Source organism: Anguilla anguilla, chromosome 4 (genome assembly GCF_013347855.1).
Source record: "Anguilla anguilla isolate fAngAng1 chromosome 4, fAngAng1.pri, whole genome shotgun sequence".
In the NCBI taxonomy this organism is placed as follows: domain Eukaryota; kingdom Metazoa; phylum Chordata; class Actinopteri; order Anguilliformes; family Anguillidae; genus Anguilla; species Anguilla anguilla.
This window is the reverse complement of record NC_049204.1, coordinates 26,337,216-26,357,237: the sequence shown is the minus strand read 5'-3', so window position 1 is coordinate 26,357,237 and position 20,022 is coordinate 26,337,216. Positions and strand designations below refer to the sequence as shown.

General features: G+C 41.5%; 1 protein-coding gene across 2 annotated transcripts in view; it reads left to right on the top strand.

Moving 5' to 3' along the window:
- The first annotated feature begins 2,891 nt into the window (after window positions 1-2,891).
- Window positions 2,892-20,022, top strand: part of LOC118224760 (suppressor of tumorigenicity 14 protein) — a 28,651-nt gene continuing 11,520 nt past the window's right edge. The window contains exons 1-16 of one of the 2 annotated variants that reach the window (XM_035412444.1): window positions 2,892-3,309; window positions 3,885-4,032; window positions 7,127-7,251; window positions 8,952-9,019; window positions 9,156-9,346; window positions 9,571-9,666; window positions 9,971-10,190; window positions 10,334-10,476; window positions 12,137-12,234; window positions 12,391-12,500; window positions 13,899-14,032; window positions 15,046-15,150; window positions 17,161-17,280; window positions 18,496-18,609; window positions 19,324-19,443; window positions 19,750-19,933. In XM_035412444.1, the coding sequence (XP_035268335.1) occupies window positions 3,223-3,309; window positions 3,885-4,032; window positions 7,127-7,251; window positions 8,952-9,019; window positions 9,156-9,346; window positions 9,571-9,666; window positions 9,971-10,190; window positions 10,334-10,476; window positions 12,137-12,234; window positions 12,391-12,500; window positions 13,899-14,032; window positions 15,046-15,150; window positions 17,161-17,280; window positions 18,496-18,609; window positions 19,324-19,443; window positions 19,750-19,933 (2,063 nt within the window). In that variant the 5' untranslated portion in view covers window positions 2,892-3,222. Of the gene's footprint in view, window positions 3,310-3,350; window positions 3,403-3,884; window positions 4,033-7,126; window positions 7,252-8,951; window positions 9,020-9,155; window positions 9,347-9,570; window positions 9,667-9,970; window positions 10,191-10,333; window positions 10,477-12,136; window positions 12,235-12,390; window positions 12,501-13,898; window positions 14,033-15,045; window positions 15,151-17,160; window positions 17,281-18,495; window positions 18,610-19,323; window positions 19,444-19,749; window positions 19,934-20,022 lie in introns of those variants that run through there. The other variant, XM_035412445.1, reaches the window with a different exon arrangement.

Genomic DNA, 20,022 nt, shown 5'->3' with positions numbered 1-20,022 from the left:
CCTGTGCTGAATTACATAGGATTTAAGTGGGATTATTTGAAAGCACTACAGTAACATTTCACAGCAATAGGTTAGAACATAAACTCAGACCCCTTCTGCCATGAACAAGTGTCAAAAGTTTGAGACCTTTTTAATTTAGGGAGAAATTCCAATCCAATTTTTTTTTTTTATTAGTTTTTATTAGATTACATAGGGGCGGCACGGTGGTGCAGTGGGTAGCACTGTTGCGTCACACCAAGAAGGTCATGGGTTTGCATCTCGGCTTGGGACCTTTCTGTGTGGAGTTTGCATGTTGTCCCTGTTTCCACGTGGGTTTCCTCCGGGTACTCCGGTTTCCTCCCACAGTACAAAGACATGCAGGTAGGCTAATTGGAGAGACAAAATTGCCCATAGGTAATTGTGTGTGCCCTGCGATAGATTGGCGGCCTGTCCAGGGTGTATTCCTGCCTCTTGCCCAATGCATACTGGGAAAGGCTACTGCACCCCCCCCCCCCCCCCCCCCCCCCCCGACCCTACTCAGAATAAATGGGTATAGATGATAGATGGATGGATTACATAGAAAGTTTTAAATGGGATTATTCAAAAATGCTACAGTAAAATGTCACAGTAATGGGGTACGGTGTAGACCAGGACCCCGTCTGTCATGAACAATGAACGTCTGTCAAAAATTTGAGACCTTTTAAATTTATGGAGAAATTCTAATCCAAAACGTAACTTTTTTCACTCAGCCTATACTGGATTGCACAGTTTGGAGTGGGATTATTTGGAGACACTACAGGAATATTTCACCCATTCAGGTCAGTGCTACTTCAGGACCCCTTCTGTCATAATTAAGTGTCAAAAGTAATATGCAGTGATATTTCACCCACACCATTTCAGATGTACATTAGTTCCGATTCTCTCATACACACGTGATGCAATGTTGACACTTAGATTTTGAGGAGAATACAAAATGCGTGACGCTTGGTTAGCCTATCTGATCTTTCCATGTTACGGCCTTAAAAAGACATGTGAAGTGAACGTAACATAATCGAAAAAAAATGTTTTCACATTACCACCATTGTTCAATTTTAGAAGCACATTAAAGCTTTTGCAAACACGTAAGGAAGACCGTGGAACCATCCAATCATATAACGCGACCGATTTAAGGTTGGACCGGAATTTTGTAATCTGGAGCCAACTTCAGCGTCGTTTCTTCTTGCTACTAATGCTTGTTACGAACACGTTGAGAGCTAGTGTTGTGCTCGCGGGTGTCGGCATCTCTGAGTGCCAGTCTAGTCTCAATATGGATTTCTCCAGATTTCTTCATCATAAATATTGGTTTAGACAATAATTACTTTTAATCGCACCAATTTAATTGATGCGCTAAGTGTTCAACTTCCTCTTCTCTGATGAGATGCTTCGTGGTACATTTCTGTCCTCTAACGGCAGTCGGATCAGCAACTGCACACACGCCAGTGCACACAAGTGCACAATTAGGCTATGCCTTCATGTAGGCCCATACAGTGTGCAGCATGTTCTTTAGGCCTAAATGTTTTAGAATATTAAATAATAAAACTAAACTTTATAAGAGTTTTCCAATGTATCTGATTAATGTCAGTGGTGATTTTGGCGCAACAAAAATTATTATAGCGCAAATAAATGGGAAATTTTTTTTTAAAAACATAAAAAGACAGGGAATAATTATCTGTTCGTCCTAATTTATAATTATCTGTTTGTCCTAATTTATCTTTTACTATCATATCCATTACTAGTTTCTTGAAGGACTCGATCGTGATAAGGCAATCTAGTTTTAGTGTATCCTGACATTTATTCCGCATATAAGGCGCAAATGTGCTAAAAGCGGTATTACCCAGATTTGTTCTAGTTCTGGGTGCCTCTAACGTAATCCAATCTTGAGATCTGGTACGATGACTTGCGATTTTGATGGACAAAAGTCTGGTCAGGTAGAGAGGAAGTTTGCCTAGCAAGGCTTTATAAATAAATAAAATGCTATGTTGCTTCCTTCTGTAATGAAGAGTAGCCTATACCACCCTACTGAACTATATAAAGCACAATGATGTGTTCGGAAACCATCTCCTGTAATGAAGCGCAATGCGCTATGATAAATTGCGTTCAAGGGCCTTAAAATACTGTTAGAGGCATGCCTTTACAGGACATCCCCGTAGTCAAATATGGGTAAGATTGTCGCCTGCACAATCCTCTTCCCATTGTCCAATGAAAAACAGGATCTATTTCTGTAAAGAAACCCAATTTTAGTTTTAATTTTTTAAAACAAGTTGGCCACGAGTTTTAAAAGAGAAATCATGATCCAGCCAGATACCTAGATATTTATAGTACTGAGCTTGCTCAATTTGAGCACCAGTCATCGAGGATATGGAAGCATTTGGCATAGTTGTATTCCGAGTAGAAAAGATCATGCACTTTTTTCGGTATTCAAAACGAGTGTAAGACCAGCTAGAGCTTGCTGTATAACATTAAAAGCAGATGTAAGTATGTAAGAGCCTGGGTGCCCGTTGGTGCTGAGGAGTAAAGCACTGTGTCATCTGCATAAAAATGAGCCTTACAATTTGCTATATTACTAGCAATATCATTTATATAGATAATGCGTGTGGTAGTTTAGGCAAAAAATAATACGTAACCTAAGTATTATTGTATAGGGCTTGGGATTAATGTTAGACGGACAGATCCTCCTGGGCTAGTTTATATTAGAGCTAAATCATAGACGAAACGTTGAAATGACGTCTATTGCTCAGAGGGAACTGTTATAAACGTTCTTTATAATATCCAACAAAGGGGAAAGCTGTTGGGCGGGGGAGAGCAGACAGGTCGTTCGGGGTAGCTGATGTCAGGATTTCATCAGTGGACTCCAGCGTGACCGGAACGTGCGCTAGGCTGCTCGTTTTCTAGTCTAGACTTAACTTGTTTGTGGCGCTGAAATCAAGTTTTGTTTTTAAACGTCCCGTAACCACTACGTTCAGATATACAGGTAATTTCTCCAGGATATATTTCGCAGCCGTAGGTGTCCCCTCATATCAAATCTCAGACTGCCGCGGTGCACGCCGGGTCCATATGACACCTGCTCTCGAACTACAGAGTGAAAGGCGCTCGCAGTAGTGAACGGCGGTGGAATTACTAGGTATTTTCAGAAGAACCGATGCGGTTTTCTTTGCGTAATTGATTTGTTGCATTTTTAGCAGCTGAGCTACAGGCGCTTATGCCATGAAAGCGTTACCTAACGACCGAACCTGTGAAGTTTACAGCGTTTCGAATTTTCGCCTCTGCCCCCGTGACAGTCTACCTACACAGGTAAGGGACAGAGGTGACTTCAATTACTGAGGAGAAAGGATTGAAAACAAAGAGGGATATTGTCTGAGATATGAGACCAACAATATGTTCCACGTATGTTTGACGTTTTCTTAATTTAACTTATTTCTTTTATTTTTATGCGAGGCACCCATTACAAATTATTTTAGGCTATGTTGTCCTATACAGAAAACGCACTATGTTTAACTTATTATACTGTTTTGAAGTTGATGCATGTGTGTGTGAAAGCGCTGCTCTTCATTGTGTTGTGTTTGAACGCTGCCATACGGATGACGGGAGTCTTGATCTCTCGGGGCCGTGGGAACGGGGGTTCTGTTTCTACGCTTTGTGTAACAACTCTGGATAATGTTCCGGGGAATTATTTATGTATGTTTTTGACGTTTTCTGATTTTCAGTCGTCAGATCACACTTGTACATTAAGAAGCGCAAATGAAACATTTTGCCAATAAAATTTAACTAATATGTCGCCCATTTCTGCAAAGTAATTTTTTAGCAAATAATGCGTTTCCTGTGAGTGTGGAAGCAGGATGATGTCCTAATGATCTCGTGTCTTTCAGACTGAAATTATAGAGCCATCCCAGTCCTTGGCTGGAGGGAAAGAAGTGGGGAAGAAGCTGTGTGCCCCCTCCTTCAATGGGAGGAAATGGGCGGTTTCAGTTCTACTACTCGCAGTAGCCATCACGTTGATACTATTTTTGTTTGCATGTAAGTTCAAATTTGGGGAGGGATGGAGGGACAGCTTTTTAACTGTTTTCTTCTTCTACACCTTCTGTTTGAAGATAATTCAGGTTGCCTGTGGAGTGTTACTCCCCAATTTGGAGCTAAATAACAGTCATTTTGCCGCCATGCACCTGTGCCTGCTCCATGATTTAAGGAAAGCAGGTGTGGGCTTGGTGGGATAAATGAACTTGGTTGGGAGACGTGCTGGGAAAACTACGTGGTGTTTGGTGTGTCAGTACGAGCTAGGTGGTCATATTTCTGGACCAATTAAACCCCAGTGCGCCATTGCAGGGCATTGGGGTTTGATGTTATTACACACTCCCACTACGCAAGAATTACATCTCAGATAAGCGCATCCTCCCTTCGTATACCCAATGGCTTAACTGCGAAATGGGGAGTCCAGGTGCCGAGGAGCACTTAATATAATTCAATTTGTTCGCTCCAACCCACACCCACAGATGGAAAATAAGAATTTGCCCGGAATTACCATTCCATTGCTGTTTATTTTAAAAATCCATTACTCAGTGCTAAAAGGCGTGTGTTTCGTTCTTTGTACAATAGTCGCCAGGAGCCTATTGCCTACGTAAGGTTTCGTTTTTCCTATCTCAAGCGCCCCCATCTCCAAATGAAATTTTGGCTTGTAACGGACGCAGGTCCTTATACGTCTTAGAAGCCGCATTTTCACGTTGGCATTTAGGATACGGAAACAAAAGTTATGTGTCGAAACATGCATTTTACAGGCTGGGTCAAAAAAGTGCTGTCTTTGTAACTGTTAAATTGATTTTATTCAATTTAGGCTTGTTGAAAATTGAACAAAGATAATTATAGCCTACTGCACATGACAAAAAATAATGTCCTGCCAGTGGACAGTGATAACGTTGTGAAAGTTGTTACGTTTTTTAAATCAAGCAAATCAAACATTTTGAGAACTTTGAGTCTCTGCTATTACGTTCATGGTGTATCTTTGACATTTAAAAAGATTCCTAGCTGGCACAGGTCGGTTGGAACGACGTCGAATTCACCATGGTTTTCGGTCGAAAATGGAAATTGTTTGACTTTTTTTTTTTTTTAAATTCTTTTTTGTGTGGCTCGAAACGACATCCGGATTCAGACGTGGATATAACGTCTTTATTAAAGGGAACCCCGCCTGTTAAGACTGGTATGGCTTAATATGTTGTAAATGCCCTCAACTATGGAAATATGTTGTAAAAACCACACAAAAGATTTTTTTTTAAAAAACCCCAGTCTTTAATAGAAATTTTTACCTGTGGAGGGCCAAGTTACTTGAAAGAATTTAGGAAACATTGGGAAGCATTGCTGTGGAATACAGCGTGTTTAATTTGTCTGAGCTAAGATAGGCAATATTGTTGCATGTAACTTAGCACAATTTTGATATCAATACTTTTAATGGCAGGTCTTGATTTGAATGAATGACTTTTAGACAGTGCTCTGAGTAACTTGGCTTTTTTTTTTTTTACCTTGAAAGCATGTTTTTCATCAGATATCATTTCTTTTTGTACTCTGTTATGAGTTAGTGATAATAGCAATTCATATAGATGTAGGCTGAGAGTCATGCATACACATACATGCATGCAATCACACATTCTAGCTGAAAGAAACACAAATGGATTCAGTCATTTTTCCTTTACCATGAATGAGAAATAAAGTATATTTCATTTTTTTAAGTCGAAGTGTTTTCAATGGGCTAAGAGTCTGTGGTAATTGCAGTTATTTCTGTTGGGAACCCTGAAAAGTGCTAAGCTCTCGATTCTGCATAGGTATGGGGCATGCCGCCCCACAAAGCTGTCCCAATGCCCTGGCCAGGAGTAAGCAGGTATTGAAAATGGATGGATGGAGATATTTTTGGTTAAAATAATTAGCAAATTAATGATACATGGTTCATGAAGAAGTAGATAAAAGTATGTTTAAAATAGGCACTATAGAGGATATAGAAATTCAGCTGACAATACTTCTTTGTAATTACATTTTATTTTTAATGAACGAACATAACATAAATAATAATGATTCATTGACATTTAACGGCTACTAGTAATATCAGTAACAACAACAATAACTAATAATAATAATAAAAATAATATGTGTAAATAAAGTGTAGTATTTCTGTTTTAATAATTTTTTATTGCCACTGTGGCATAATTCCTGTCTGTGGCATATTTTTAAGTGCTAGCCACAATGTGTGACACGTCTGACTCAGTGCTCCTCTGGCTTTTCTTGTTAAAGGCAAAACAAGTGTATATATATATATATATATATATATATATATATATATATATATATATATATATATATGCATGCATGCATGCATGCCAGTCACTTGATTTGTAATAGGTGCATTAAATAAATTAAAATTTTCAGTGTTCGGCTTGAAGCTGGTTAGAAATCTAATTGCCTGTTTTCTCTTTGTACTTTGGTTTATATTTATTACCCATTTTAAAGCAGAATTAAAACCAAATAAATTCATATTTCCTGCCACTAAATGGCAGTGTTGAGCATGGTATATTTCTTGATTATGGTCTGTAAAATTTACTTGTTTCTACTGGTCATTGTAAATGCAACGTTTGAACAAAATGTGAAGGTCCACAAAGATTTACATACTCACACGTGTGCACCAATGTGTGCAACAGCACATTCTAAAGACATCATTGTATATTTGTGTTTCACAAAAAATGATCAGCTTGCTTTAAGCATTGCTTGCTGGTGTTATCAACCAGCTATCTAATCATTCTTTAATCATTTAGCACAATCATTTCTATAATTCCCTAGCTCTTCACCAAAGCTGTGGTGAGAATTCTGGAATAAAATTACTGCCAGAGTAGAGTGTTTCCCACTACCTACAATTACTGCATAACCCATATGCATGCTGTACATTGTTTTAGGTGGGTTCACTCTCATAAAACTGCCACCCATAACAATAATAATAATTATTGTTATTATCATGAGGTTTATGAGGTGGAGTGTATTGTGATATGTCTGTATTTTTTGTGATGCTGATATGTCTGTTACTGAGGTGAGTGTTGTGGTACTGATCAGACTGATGTTTTAAACCCTTCCACTGTAGCTCCACCCTATGCAGTGTTCTACCTGGGAGGAAGTGTGGAGTTCAGGAACCAAAGCTTCTCTCCAGAGCTGACTGACCCCACCTCCCCACAGTTTCAGCTGCAGGTTGAGGCCCTCAGCCCTTATGTGAGTGTCCTTTCACCTGTTCCTCTTTTACAGGACACCAAGGGAAAAAAACAGGCCACATTGTCCTGGATAAGTCATGGAAAACAGCTGTTTTACAGCCTGTATTGGCACAAAATACAAATCCTGAATACATACCGATTAGATCCATAATGAGCCCAAAGAAGAAAAGCCTAATACTGTTAAAATCACATTAACGGAAATTTTATATAAGGTATAAGGGTTGTGGTTGGGGATGGGAGGGGATGGGAACCAAGATGCAGTCTGAAGATTTTGCTGCCTTCCCCTACTTTTCTCTGCCGCCTCCTCTTTCTCCCTCTCCATCTATGTCTCTCTCACTCTGTCCCCCCTTCTCTCCCTCTTTCCCTTTTAAATGTAAAGGTGTTTGTAACAGGAGCCTGGCAGGGCACCATGAGGCAGCACAGCTTGGCCAGTTCCCCCAGGACCTGTGCTTTTCAGGCAGGAGGAGAAAAGCTGTGCGGGGCAGAGGCAGAGGAAGAGCTTGCTCTCAATAAAAACATTGTCTGCATGATCAGAGGCACTTTGGAACTGCAGGGTGGAGCCAAAGGCCAGAGCATAAACAGGGACAGGCCTATGGGTGGGACAAGGGATAGGGCTGTGTGAGGTTTAGGGAAGTGTAGGACTGCCTGCCAGTCTATCTGCAGGGATATGGGCAGGGAGGGAAAAGGGTGTGGGTGTGAATTTGTTTGCATGTTTGTGTTTTGTTCAGCTCATTAAAAAGAGCCTGAAATTGCCTCTGCCCACAGTTACTCTCTCCTCTTGTTATGAGATTGTGGAGAATAAGACAATGGATCTTGTGTCTCAAGGCAGATGTTCCGATATCACAGCAGCCAGACTCTACTGGGCTGTCACACCATGTCCTCTGGTATTATTACAGCAATCTCTGTGATGTCACACATTGAACTTTGAATGGCCTATTCTAATAGCCATGTGGTATTTGAAGTGCATGACACCTGGAATGGTGAACTACAAAAAGTTGTAAAATCAAGTATCCATACATGAGCTTTTTAATTGAAGCTGTTTTGTTTAATTTAGTGCAGTCACTCATATTCATTTCTGATAACAATATTTAAAGAGTGGAAGTGCTTTTTCTTTTACAAATGATCTGCTACTAAAATGGAAAGGAGGTAGTTGAAGTAGACATTACAAAGGACTGTAATGCAGAATTGATAAAAAAACAAATTAATGCATATTGAGGCCACAATATTTGTTCCAGTGGGCACCTTTTCAAGTTAGGCTATTACTTAGTAGATTTGGATGATTGCCTAAACTAACCACATGTGGAATGTTTGTTTTTTATTTTTAAATGTTGAACTATACATCCAACATTTCATTTTTGAACACAGTGATGTCATGTTATGCCTGTAGTTAGGGAACTGGGCTTGTAAGGATTTCAGGTTTGATTCCAGGTAGAGCACTGCTTTTGTACCTTTGAGTAAAACACCTACCCTATTCAGCTGTTTGAATATATCATATTTAAATGTAAGTGAACTGAATGTAGGTTCCAGTCACATACAGAGTGGTTGTGGCTACATACACAATGACATACACATACACTATGCTTTGGTCTTAAAAACCCTGTTGCCGTGGGGTTAAAGTGTCCAACTTACTACGCCTCTCCTTTTTCCCCATCTACACTGGGGTGTCATTGTGGCAACGGAACGACAACGTGACACGATCAGTTCTCACGGCTATACGAGTCCTCTCCGTGGCACTCCCACCATCTCCACTCAAGGATTATTGCATTCAGGTAGGAAATTAACAGATAATCCCCTTTATTTTCCCTGGCCTGGCCTACAGCCATTCTCTTTTAGCCAAAGATGTGTGTGTCTTAGGTGCTTACTGTACGTGGTGAACTGAGTGTGTATGCATGTGTCTCACGGCAGTGAAGGAGTGGACGGGCTACGGGTGTTTTACTGGAGTAAATTCTTAGCTCCCACTGGTGTGGGTCTGGAGGTACACAACACTGGCGCTAACCATCTGCAGAGGGTGCTGGGCGCTACCAACAAGCTGCTTTTCAGCAGGAATGAGCTATACTCTCTGGAGAAGAACAATGATACACTGCCAGTGCTGATGGGTAATCTCTTATCAACTATCATTCACACAATCACTTCTGTTTTCTCCCTCTGTGCCAGTCCCCTGCATCTCCTCTATTTTCTCTTTCTGCTCTCTGTTCCAATTTCCAGTGTACTCTCTCTTTTCTTTAATTCTGAGCATCTTCTCTGTTTCCTACTTCCAGGCTGTCCTCCATTCCTGTAATACATTTTTAAAATTTGCTGAATCCTCTCTGTTTTGCTGTAGGGCTGGACTCAGAGGATGATAACTCTGATGAAAAAATGGATAAAATAAAAAACCCTACTTCTCTCCAGAGCATCAAGTGGCAGCTGGGTTTCCAAGGTGATGTGGTTGAACCCCTCACTTTCATAGAGCATACCTTGCTGACACACTGCATTCCTTTAGACAATATTTGGAATTCCTGTTATATTTCTATCAACCATTTCCTGTATTTCCCTCGGTGTATATATCTTATTGCCAACACATCTTTCACAGAACAATGGACAAGAGTGTCATGATTTTGTCTTTTTTTAAAAATTCATTTAGGAACAAATTTATCCAAATAGTCTGATTACATGAAAAAATTCTTACTGGTAAAATTAAGCAGTATTTTATGGAAATCACATTGTTGCATTAAACCCCACAGCAATGTCTTTTGATCTTTATGCCAAATATGGGAACAATCGCACCCTGAGCTTGGTGAGTCCGAAGAAGCCATACTACCAGTGGCGCCTGCGAGTCCCAGCAGGTCATGTGGTCCGGCTGGTGGTCCTCACTCTGCATGGTGCCACCCCCGGAAGTTGCTCCGCCCACAAACTGTCCGCGTACGACTTCCTCCTGCCCCTGCAGAACAAGATCATTGCTAGGTAAGAGCAGTACCAGTGGGGTCTGAGGGTGAGTACTGCTAGGGATTTTCCCCATTATCACAATCACCATCATTACTGTCATCTACATCACAATATTTCTACCACTAGTCTTCATCATTGCTTACTGTGGTTTTCTATGGTAGGTGGTGTGGCCTGCCTGTTTCTGGACCCTCTCCTGTGATGAAGCTTATCTCATCAGGAAATGTCATGCTGGTGACTTTCTCCTTCAACAGACAGAGGGATGGAGCCATGTTTAAAGCTTACTTCCAGGCTGTACCCAAAACAGGTGGGTCCTCACTACTGCTGTGGCATATGTGGGAGCTAACTACAGCCCTCCCTGAGCCAGGTACAGCAAGAATATGGCCGGACATCATATTCTCTGTCAGTGTGGAAATAGTCGTAGTTCTGCCAGATTTTTGAAACCAGGAGCCAGATTTGAGGGAATTTAAACAGGGAACCCCTACTACTAATTGTCATGGGATATTCAGTGACCATAGTCAGGATCTCTGTTTAACATCGGGTGCCGTTTTACAGCAGTGTTCCTATCACTCTGCTGGGACATTTGGTTTTAATCAGTCCAGTCCAGTAGGGGTGGGCGATATAGCCTAAAATGCTTATCACAATAATTAGCATTGATAACAATATCATGATAACAATATGAATCACAATATAGATTTTTAAAAATCTTCTATGAAACCAGAAAGGTCAAGACACAACTCAATCATATTCAATCATATAATTATTGTAGAATTTTTACAAAAATAAGTTTGGAAAGTTTTTGTTCTCATCCAATAAAATTTAAATAAAACTATATAGTGGTTAGTATACAATTTTTTTCACAAAACAAAACATTTCAGTGTTGTCTTTTTTCAAAGTGAAAAGATTTATAACTGTAACTTCTCTCTCAGTCTGCATGTAGTTTAATTTCATTCTTCAACGGTTATGTGTGAGGAAAACCAGTCTGTCACAACTTCAGGTTTTATGATATCTGTAATGATTGTCATCATGGTGAGGATTAATCCGAACCCACCAGTTTTAACCATTAACTCCCTCGTTTGACGTCCAGCAATCTGAATACCGAACACAAGTGCATTAACCGTTAAAACACCTCTCTTACCCAACGTGTAAAATATTTTTATTTGATTTAATTTAATTTAATTTATTATCAAATAAATGAATTATCAATCAAATTTCCAAATTCATTGATAGGCAGAACAAACTGTTTGGACCAACCTTTATCAAAATGTACATCTCACAACCAGATATAAATTAAGAAATTTATTAAGCTACAACAAATATTCATGTCTAATCTAAAGACGAGGTTCAACTACCTTAAAACGAATAGCAAGGTAACAGACATGGACAGTCACACAATAAATAGATGAGAGAAGATGACAAACAACAGCTTATTTGTCCCAAAGTAATCCAAAATGCCGAAACCAAAAGACAGCAGAATATTCCAAAAGAACCGGAGATTAAATGTAGGACGCCAGACCTAGATGCCCACTTCCAACTGTTACAAGACTCATTTCTTCCAGGTTGCCCAAAAACTAACTGACTGACCAAAAGAAAGCCGCATAATTTATCTGGTAAAAAAAGAGGAGGGGGCAGTGGCATGAACACCCCCTCTGACACACACACACACACATTCAGACACACATTCACACATCAGATAGAACAGAAACTGGAGGGTTACTATCTCATCTCCAGGCTATGCTGGCTGAGCACTTTGAAGCTTCCTGGTGAATTACATGTCTGACATGATGTTTCTTCCCGGAAGCATTTCATGTTGTCTCTAAAAGTTGGATGTTTACTACCGCATCAGGAATGATTAAATAAGGAATGACGACATCACATTTTGTGGTATAGTCATAATATTTATATGTAATTGCAGAAGAGAGGGCTGAAGTCCTGATTGCTAACTCTGTGCCTTCGCTGTCCCTCAGGATGTGGCGGATCGCTTTTGGCCTGGAATGGTACAGTGACATCACCATACTACCCCAGCCACTACCCCCCCAACGTGGACTGCAGCTGGACCATAAGGGTTAGCCAAACTTATTGTCCATTAACAGCACTGTACACATAGTGCAGTCTCTCTCTGGTAGTCTGCTTGAGTCTAGCTGGGAGACTCATATCTGGCCTGACTATGATGGTCCTCAAGGGCCTCATTTCATGTGTTAATTTGATATTTTCCTTTCAGACTCCATTGCCAGGCTACTTGCTCTCTCTGACTATCGTGATGCTGGACATTCAGGATTCGCCCTCCTCTGATAGCTGTGAAAAAGACTGGTTGGATATCAATGGGATACGGTAAGTCCAGCATAATGCTAGCTTGATGATCCTTGAATACATCATTCTGCAAGTACACACGTCTTCTGTTTTTTCACTTCTTACATATGCACAGTTTTGAAGAACTAATATGTTATTCATGTTGAAACATTTCACAAATTCTGTATATAAATTCCATATCAGACCTGCGTCAATTGCTTATTTTCGGTATTTTCTGTATTTTCAACCAGCAAACATCCTTTACACAGTGCATGCCACCCCACACACCTGACTAAATACTACATGACTGGACAAAAAAAATTCTGCCACTCTCCCCTGTCACCCATCTCTCCAGCTATTCCTACTTCACAAAACAATCTAGTTTAAATGGTTATATAGACATGAGGGAAAAGAATAATATAAATAATAGTGACTGTAATACTTTACGTATCCCAGTTGATTTCCTGAAACAGAATATGACATTTTAATGTGACAAGTCTGGTTCCAAGGCTTTATCTTGTTAACATTTGGGTTAAAGAAACAAATCCTGATGTTTGAGTTTGAACAGAAACATGGCAATCAGATAAGGTTAATAATTAGGTTGTTGCAGTTAGAGATTATAATGTGTACAGATCTGATAATGCAACATGAGGGGGAGGAGCTGAAATGTATGGGTCTTTTGGAGGGATCATTTTATGGCAGCAGACAGCGTGGAACCTTCTGGAGCGTTTGCGGGGACAGGAGGGGGCAAGGGACCCTCTGGAGGGCTCACAATCACAGAGGCTCCCCTGGACTGAGCAGTGGACCTGCAGCCTCTGGCAGGACCTCTAGACAGGGCATCTGCCTCTGGCTGGCTCTCAGGACAAGGCAGTGGTGCGGTGGTCTCCAGTAGCACTTCAGGATAGAGCAGTAGAGCTGTGGCCTCTGACAGTACCTCTGGACAGGGCTGCGGGGTAGCTTCTTTCGGCAGCTCCCCTGGAGATGGCTGTAGAGCATTGCCCTCCAGTGGGGCACAGTCTGGGCGGGGAGTGTTCCCTCACCACTCCCACCCTAAGGACCCGTCCAGCTCTGCCCAGACCCATCCTCAGCATATAAGACCAGAGCCCCGGGTCCTCCTTGGACCACCCATCCAGGTCTGTACTGGGGCTGGGGTAGGCCTCAGCAACCAGACATTTGTATGTCCCCCAGGAAGTCCAGGGGGAAGGCCTCCACATCCTCCCACGTAAAGGGTCCTGTAAGTCTGTAGGGCTAGCTGGCAGGATGTGTGGGGGGGTCATCAACTTTTCCAATTCCAAGTTTTCACTGTGCTTGCATCTTTAAATCTGTCTGAACTCTGCTTAGGAGTACAATGGCAGGATAAACAGAAACACTAGCCGCCCATTGTTAGCTTAGTGGTTCTCAAGTTATGTAACCCCATTGGCTGCTCTGTTTGTATCTTAGGTTGTGCAACCCAATCATAGACAACATCAGGAAGAGGATCTACTCATCCCCTGTTGTTCTGCACTTCCACTCGGATGAATCCCTCACTCACAAGGGCTTTTACATCCTGTTCCGTGCTTTCACTCAGGAGAGCTGTCAGTAATCACTTGTCAACACCTGTAACAGAACTACACCTGTCAAACACCTGTACAGATTTACAACTTTTGTATCACCCATGTAGAACTATACATTTTAAACACCTGTTCATCAATACACATGCAAAACACCTGTGCTGGTGTACACTTTTTACATTCCATATGGTCACATTCGGGGAGCTCATATCAGGGCTTTGTTTTCCTTATAATATTGGCACCCAACACAGGGTGCATATAGCCAATTCCCACCCTAATTTGTATCATCCAGTTATATGCAACCGACCACCCTAAATTTAATAAAATATGCATTCAGGGGAGTTTGTTTTATTACAGGAAATTTGCCACACTACAGCAAAGCACCATTTTCTTTTCAGTAGAACTTAAGCTTGAATGTAAACGCAATTTTTTTTCTTTAGTGGCAAGCTTGCTATCAAGTACGAGAACAGCTTCCAGGCCAAGTAGTGATTCCCAGCCCCTCCATTTGTATTCAGTAGGAGTCGCATCCTATGTTTGACATTGTCTAATGGCCACCCATAGACTGTAAGTGCCTGCCCTGTTGTAGTCTATAGTAAAGCATGCACCTGGAGCATGCACAGTAGTTTGAGGCTATATTGCTACACTCAGTACAGGTAGAGATATTTTACAGGTATTTTAATTTTAAACCATGGTGGAATTCCCCTTTAAGGGGAGCTAAACTCCCCCTGGCACCCCTGTAGACCTCACCCTGACCTTTTAAAAACTTATGTGGAACTACACATTTAAAACACCAGTTCAGAACTATGTCTTCAAGATATCTGTGTAGATGTAAATTTATGCACATGCACAGAACTACTCATTATATATACTTGTATGGATCTCCACCAGTTAAACTCTAACAGAAACACTGGAGTTGCTTGAGCAACAGTGCACTTGTTATTAAAGCCTGTGCAGAAACATACCCATTTGTGAAATGACTGTGCTGCTTTTTGAAAAGTGTGTTCTGAAAAGTATGTGTGTTGTATCCATCTGTTAAGCTTGTCCAAGGCAGTTTCGCTGTGGAGATGGCCGTTGTATTCCTCTGCGGAAGGTCTGTGATGGAGTGAAGGACTGCTCTGATGGCCGGGACGAGGCAAAGTGCCGTAAGTATCAGTATCCCGGGAACAGGAACTAAAGTATTTACAAAAAACGTATAGGATCCTAATTATACAAATAATTCTTTTCCTCAGGTGTGGGTAAATGATTATGTGCTATTCGAGAAGTTTCACTTCTTAGTATCCATTTTTTACAACAAACTATAACAGGGACCAGAAGTTAGAACAGCTTCCACGGGCGTCTATAATTCCAGTCCCCGATCTAGCTGATGATGTGTTAGTAAAATTATCTAATAGCCTACAGGCTGCAGGGTGACTGCAGATGGCGCCCTATCCATGCCACCCCTCCACAATATGTTATTGCTGGTTACAGGCCACTTAGTCCTGTGGAAGACTTCCAAGAGAAACTAGATATCCTTCTCAGCTTCTTCTCAGAACATATAACACCCATGATCCTGCTGGTTGATTTTGTCATCCACTTTGATGGCATGGAGTCATCCAGATTCCTCCCCCTTCTGTAGGTTTATGACTTCACTTTGGCACTGTCACCTCCCATGCACAGGTCAAGCAATCAGCTGGACCAAGTCTCCTTTAGAACCTGTTCCACCTCCAACCTGATGGCCACTCCTCTTCGTCTCTCTTAACACTATCTTGTATCATTCCTATAACACACAAATGTTCTCACAATGTTACTGGAAGGTTTTTTCAATGTTATGACTTGGCCACTACACCACAGCAACTGTGTGAGAAATTTTGTGTTAGCTGGGATTCTCTCTTCCTCCGCTTTCCCAGCCCTCCTTTGTGACACCCCTTTCTCATGCAACCTTCTCTTCTTACTTCTCTTCCATTGCTTGAGTCACTGACTTGTCTTTCTGCACATGCAAATACATACACACATGTGAGTAGGCAGTGCTCTCTACAGTTGACTTGACTGTGCTGACTTCTCACCTTAGACCAGTGTGGCAAAAACCTGCCAGGATTTGCTCCCACTCGCATAGCTCGTAGCATCAAAGAGGTATATAAGCCTCCTGATGACAACAGGCTGAGCCCATACAAAGGAAAATTTGAATTATTTATAAAAATATCAAATGTATGATTTACAATAATATATTGCCTTTACTTCTATTGCCGTGTTCTTCATGCAAACATTAGCCGATAGACAAACAAAAGCTCTGATAAACAATCTGATAACATGTGCTAAGCTTCCACTCCTGTGCTATGCAGAAACTTAAAGTAAAAGTAACTCAGTACACAACAGAATAGTTCAGTCACAATTTCAGCTAGAAGGAAGCCGTAAACAACATTCAAAAGCTGTGTAAATGAGCTTGAAGAACACTAGACTGTAAGGTTACTGTAATGTATACAGGATTTCCAAGCAGGGGTAAGTCACAATGGGTAGATAATAGAGAGTGTCAATTTATTCAGGTGGTAGCTTGCTTCTATGTAATTTACTCAGCACTGGAATGTCTAATTGAGATCATTTTTTAGTGTCTTTTTGGTAAGAAGCACTTTTCGCATTTGAATTTCTATTTGCCTACATAGAAATGCTTGTTTTCAAGTGCTTTAAAATTCTTTCAGCTCAATGGAAATAATGCATTGAATTTTCTGAGCATGTGTACAAAGAGTGGATTTATTGCTTGTGGCTCAGGGGGGATTTTGGTGATATCATTCCCATTACTGTAGTATTAGCAGTTGTTTGACTTGGGGACAGTTCTTGGATTATAAAATACCATTATCATCAACCAGCCCTCCTTTGTGGGAGGGGACTGACTAGTTATTTCTTTTGTTATCTCTCGTGGTTTTAAAATGCAATTGTTAAACACTGGCACCTAATTTTGTGCTTACAGGGTATTCATGGGTTTAAGTCCTGTAAAACTTGGTGTATGGCAGATTCAGGTACTATCCAACTTTATCAGCCTAAAGATTACAAAGACAATCAAGACTAGACCAATGAGCTGGTGAATGATTTGGGCTCAGTTAGCTTGGTTTTGATCTGCACGCAACTGAAATGAAAACTCTTGAGTAAAATTCATGTTGATCTACATCTGTTTTTTTCAGCTTGCAGGCCTGGAGAGGTTCATTGTGGGAATGGTCAGTGCAGGCCACGTGCTAGCCAGTGCAATGTACAAAGCAGTGTACAAAGCAGCTGTGAAGACAGCAGTGAGGAGTCCAAATGTGGTAAAGCTGTACCTTTTAAGGCATTGTACATAGTATGTGTGTTTGTGTGTGTATGTGTGTTGCCATTTTGTCTTTTGCATATATTTGTTCAGAATGAAGCAGAGTGTCTGATAATGCATGCAGCTGTGCATGTGTTCAGTGTGGTAAGGTTTAAGGGCACAGTTGATTTTCAGTGAATTCAAATTGGGCACATTCGCAAAGGCAAAATGGCGGGTTTGCAACCAAAATTAAGCTTATTTTAACACCTCATTCACTGCACCCCAATACACCGTAGCTTGCAATTGGTCAACAATGTATGTGTTTATACGACTCAAGCATGTAATCAGAAAAAATCTTTTGATATGCGCAGAACCCCAAGCACTAGCAATAACTTTTTCGACATGTGCTGAATGATCTCGCATTTCAAGTACAAAATACACATTTCTAATATAAATAGGCCTATTTATAAATATATGTTGTGTGGTGTGTATAATATTAGCATTGATACTGTTCTTATGGATCAGACAGCAGAATATAATTATCCTGCAATTATTAAACAGGAGAAGGTGAGCGCAAGAGCAGCTTTACTGCAATGGGAACTTCATAAAGTGTTTAAACTCAATGCCCCTGCCTCCCCCTAGAACCTGAAGTGTGCAGGTGAAAGTCTGGTGGGAGAAAGTTGTCCTTGTGGGGCTTACGTAATTTTATTATTCTTAACATCTAAAGTCGATTTTCCACCGCATGGTATCGGCTCAACTAGACTCGACTCTACTCTACTTTTTTTGGTTTTCCATGGGGCAAAAGTTGTGAATAGTACCTAGTACCTGGTACTTTTTTGGTATCACCTCCATCGAGGTTCCAAGCGAGCTGAGGCGATACCAAAAGGTGACGTGAAAACACTGCAGACCACTGATTGGTCAGAGCAACGGATGAAAATACCAGTGATAAACATAAACAAACAGACCTCAAGTTGCAGTGAGTATACAGACATTTGCTCCCGGCAGAATATTTGACAGCAGTTCCACAGCCTTTGTGAATCCGCCAAATTCAGATTCGTTTTTAAGTATACTGAAGCCCTTAGTATGCATGTGCACAGTGTGCAGTGAGGCTTATACTGTGTTTGTGTGTATGTAATGTTTATGTACTTGTGCCTGTCATGTTGTGAGTGTGTTAAGTATGTGGTGAAGTTTAGGATTCATGTGTTTAGTACGTGACAGTCTGTAATGTCCCTTTCAGTAGGTAGATGCTACCTCATGTGTCCCAACAAGGTTTGTGTACCCAAGTCCTCAGTGTGTGATGGCATCATTGACTGCAAAGACCGGAGTGACGAGATTAACTGCACTAGACCCTGTGAGTTCAACTATCTCTGTCCTTACATCTCACTTATGCCTCTGATCTGCCCAGCCACACTCTCTGTCTGTGACTGATCTCTCGTACCCCATAGGCTGTGTGCAGCTGACCTCTTCTTTCCCCCTGCCTGGCTGTAACTGATCTCTCCATTTGCACAGCCTGGGTGTGACTGATCTTTTCCCCTCCAAAGTCTGTGTGTGACTGAACTCTCTTCCCTCACAGTCTGTGTGACTGAACTTTCTACCCCCAGTTTGTGACAAAACCCTCTACCACATAGCCTATATGTGACAAGTCTCCACCTCCATAGCCCATGTTTGACTGATCTCTCCATCCCTACAGCCTGTGTGCGACTGATCTCCACTTCCACTGCATGTGTGACTAATCTCCACTTCCACAGCATGTATGTGACTGATCTATCCACCTCCACAGCATGCATGTGGTTGATCTCTCCACCTTCACAGCCTGTGTGTGACTGATCTTTCCATTCCCACAGCCTGTGTGTGACTGATCTATCTACCTCCACAGCCTGTGTGTGACTGATCTTTCCATTCCCACAGCCTGTGTGACTGATCTATCTACCTCCAAAGCCTGTGTGTGACTGATCTTTCCATTCCCATAGCCTGTGTGTGACTGATCTATCTACCTCCACAGCCTGTGTGTGACTGATCTCTCCACCTCCACAGCCTGTGTGTAACTTATCTCTCTCCTCCACAGGGCACAAAGGTTGCTCCCCATCCTCCTACAAGTGTGCCAGTGGGAAGTGTGTGAATAAAGTTAACCCAGAATGTGACGGTGTGAAGGACTGTGGCGATGGCTCTGATGAAATGCGCTGTGGTGCGTCACACTACCATACTTCCTGCTATGGAATCTTTGCAGACCACAGTGAATCAGGACTACTGTTTAACAATGTATCTGACCAATAGTATCATCTATTGTACAATGTTCCCATCGCAATGGGGCATTGGATTTTTATTTAGTTATCATATAAAAGGGTCCCTTCCTGGTCACCAGCATCACTTCAGGTAGGAACTATGCAGTTTGACCTCAGAAAACTGCAGGGTTGGTATGGCAGCTGGTGTGCACTGCAATGTCACAGGAACAGAAATACGGTTGTTATGAGTTAGTGTTTTCTGACTGCAGGCTGTGGCACCAGACCCAAAAGAAAGAGCAAGATTGTGGGCGGGAGCGACGCGCAGATGGGGGCGTGGCCATGGCAGGTCAGCCTGCAGATGGAGCGGTATGGACACGTGTGCGGCGCCTCTCTGGTCTCCAGCCGCTGGCTTCTGTCTGCAGCACATTGCTTCCAGGACTCTGATGCTATCAAGTGAGAAACTACGTTTTCATTATCCTCCTCCTCATCATCATCATCGTCATCACCATCAACATTGTCATCAGTTTTTTTGTGTGTTCAGT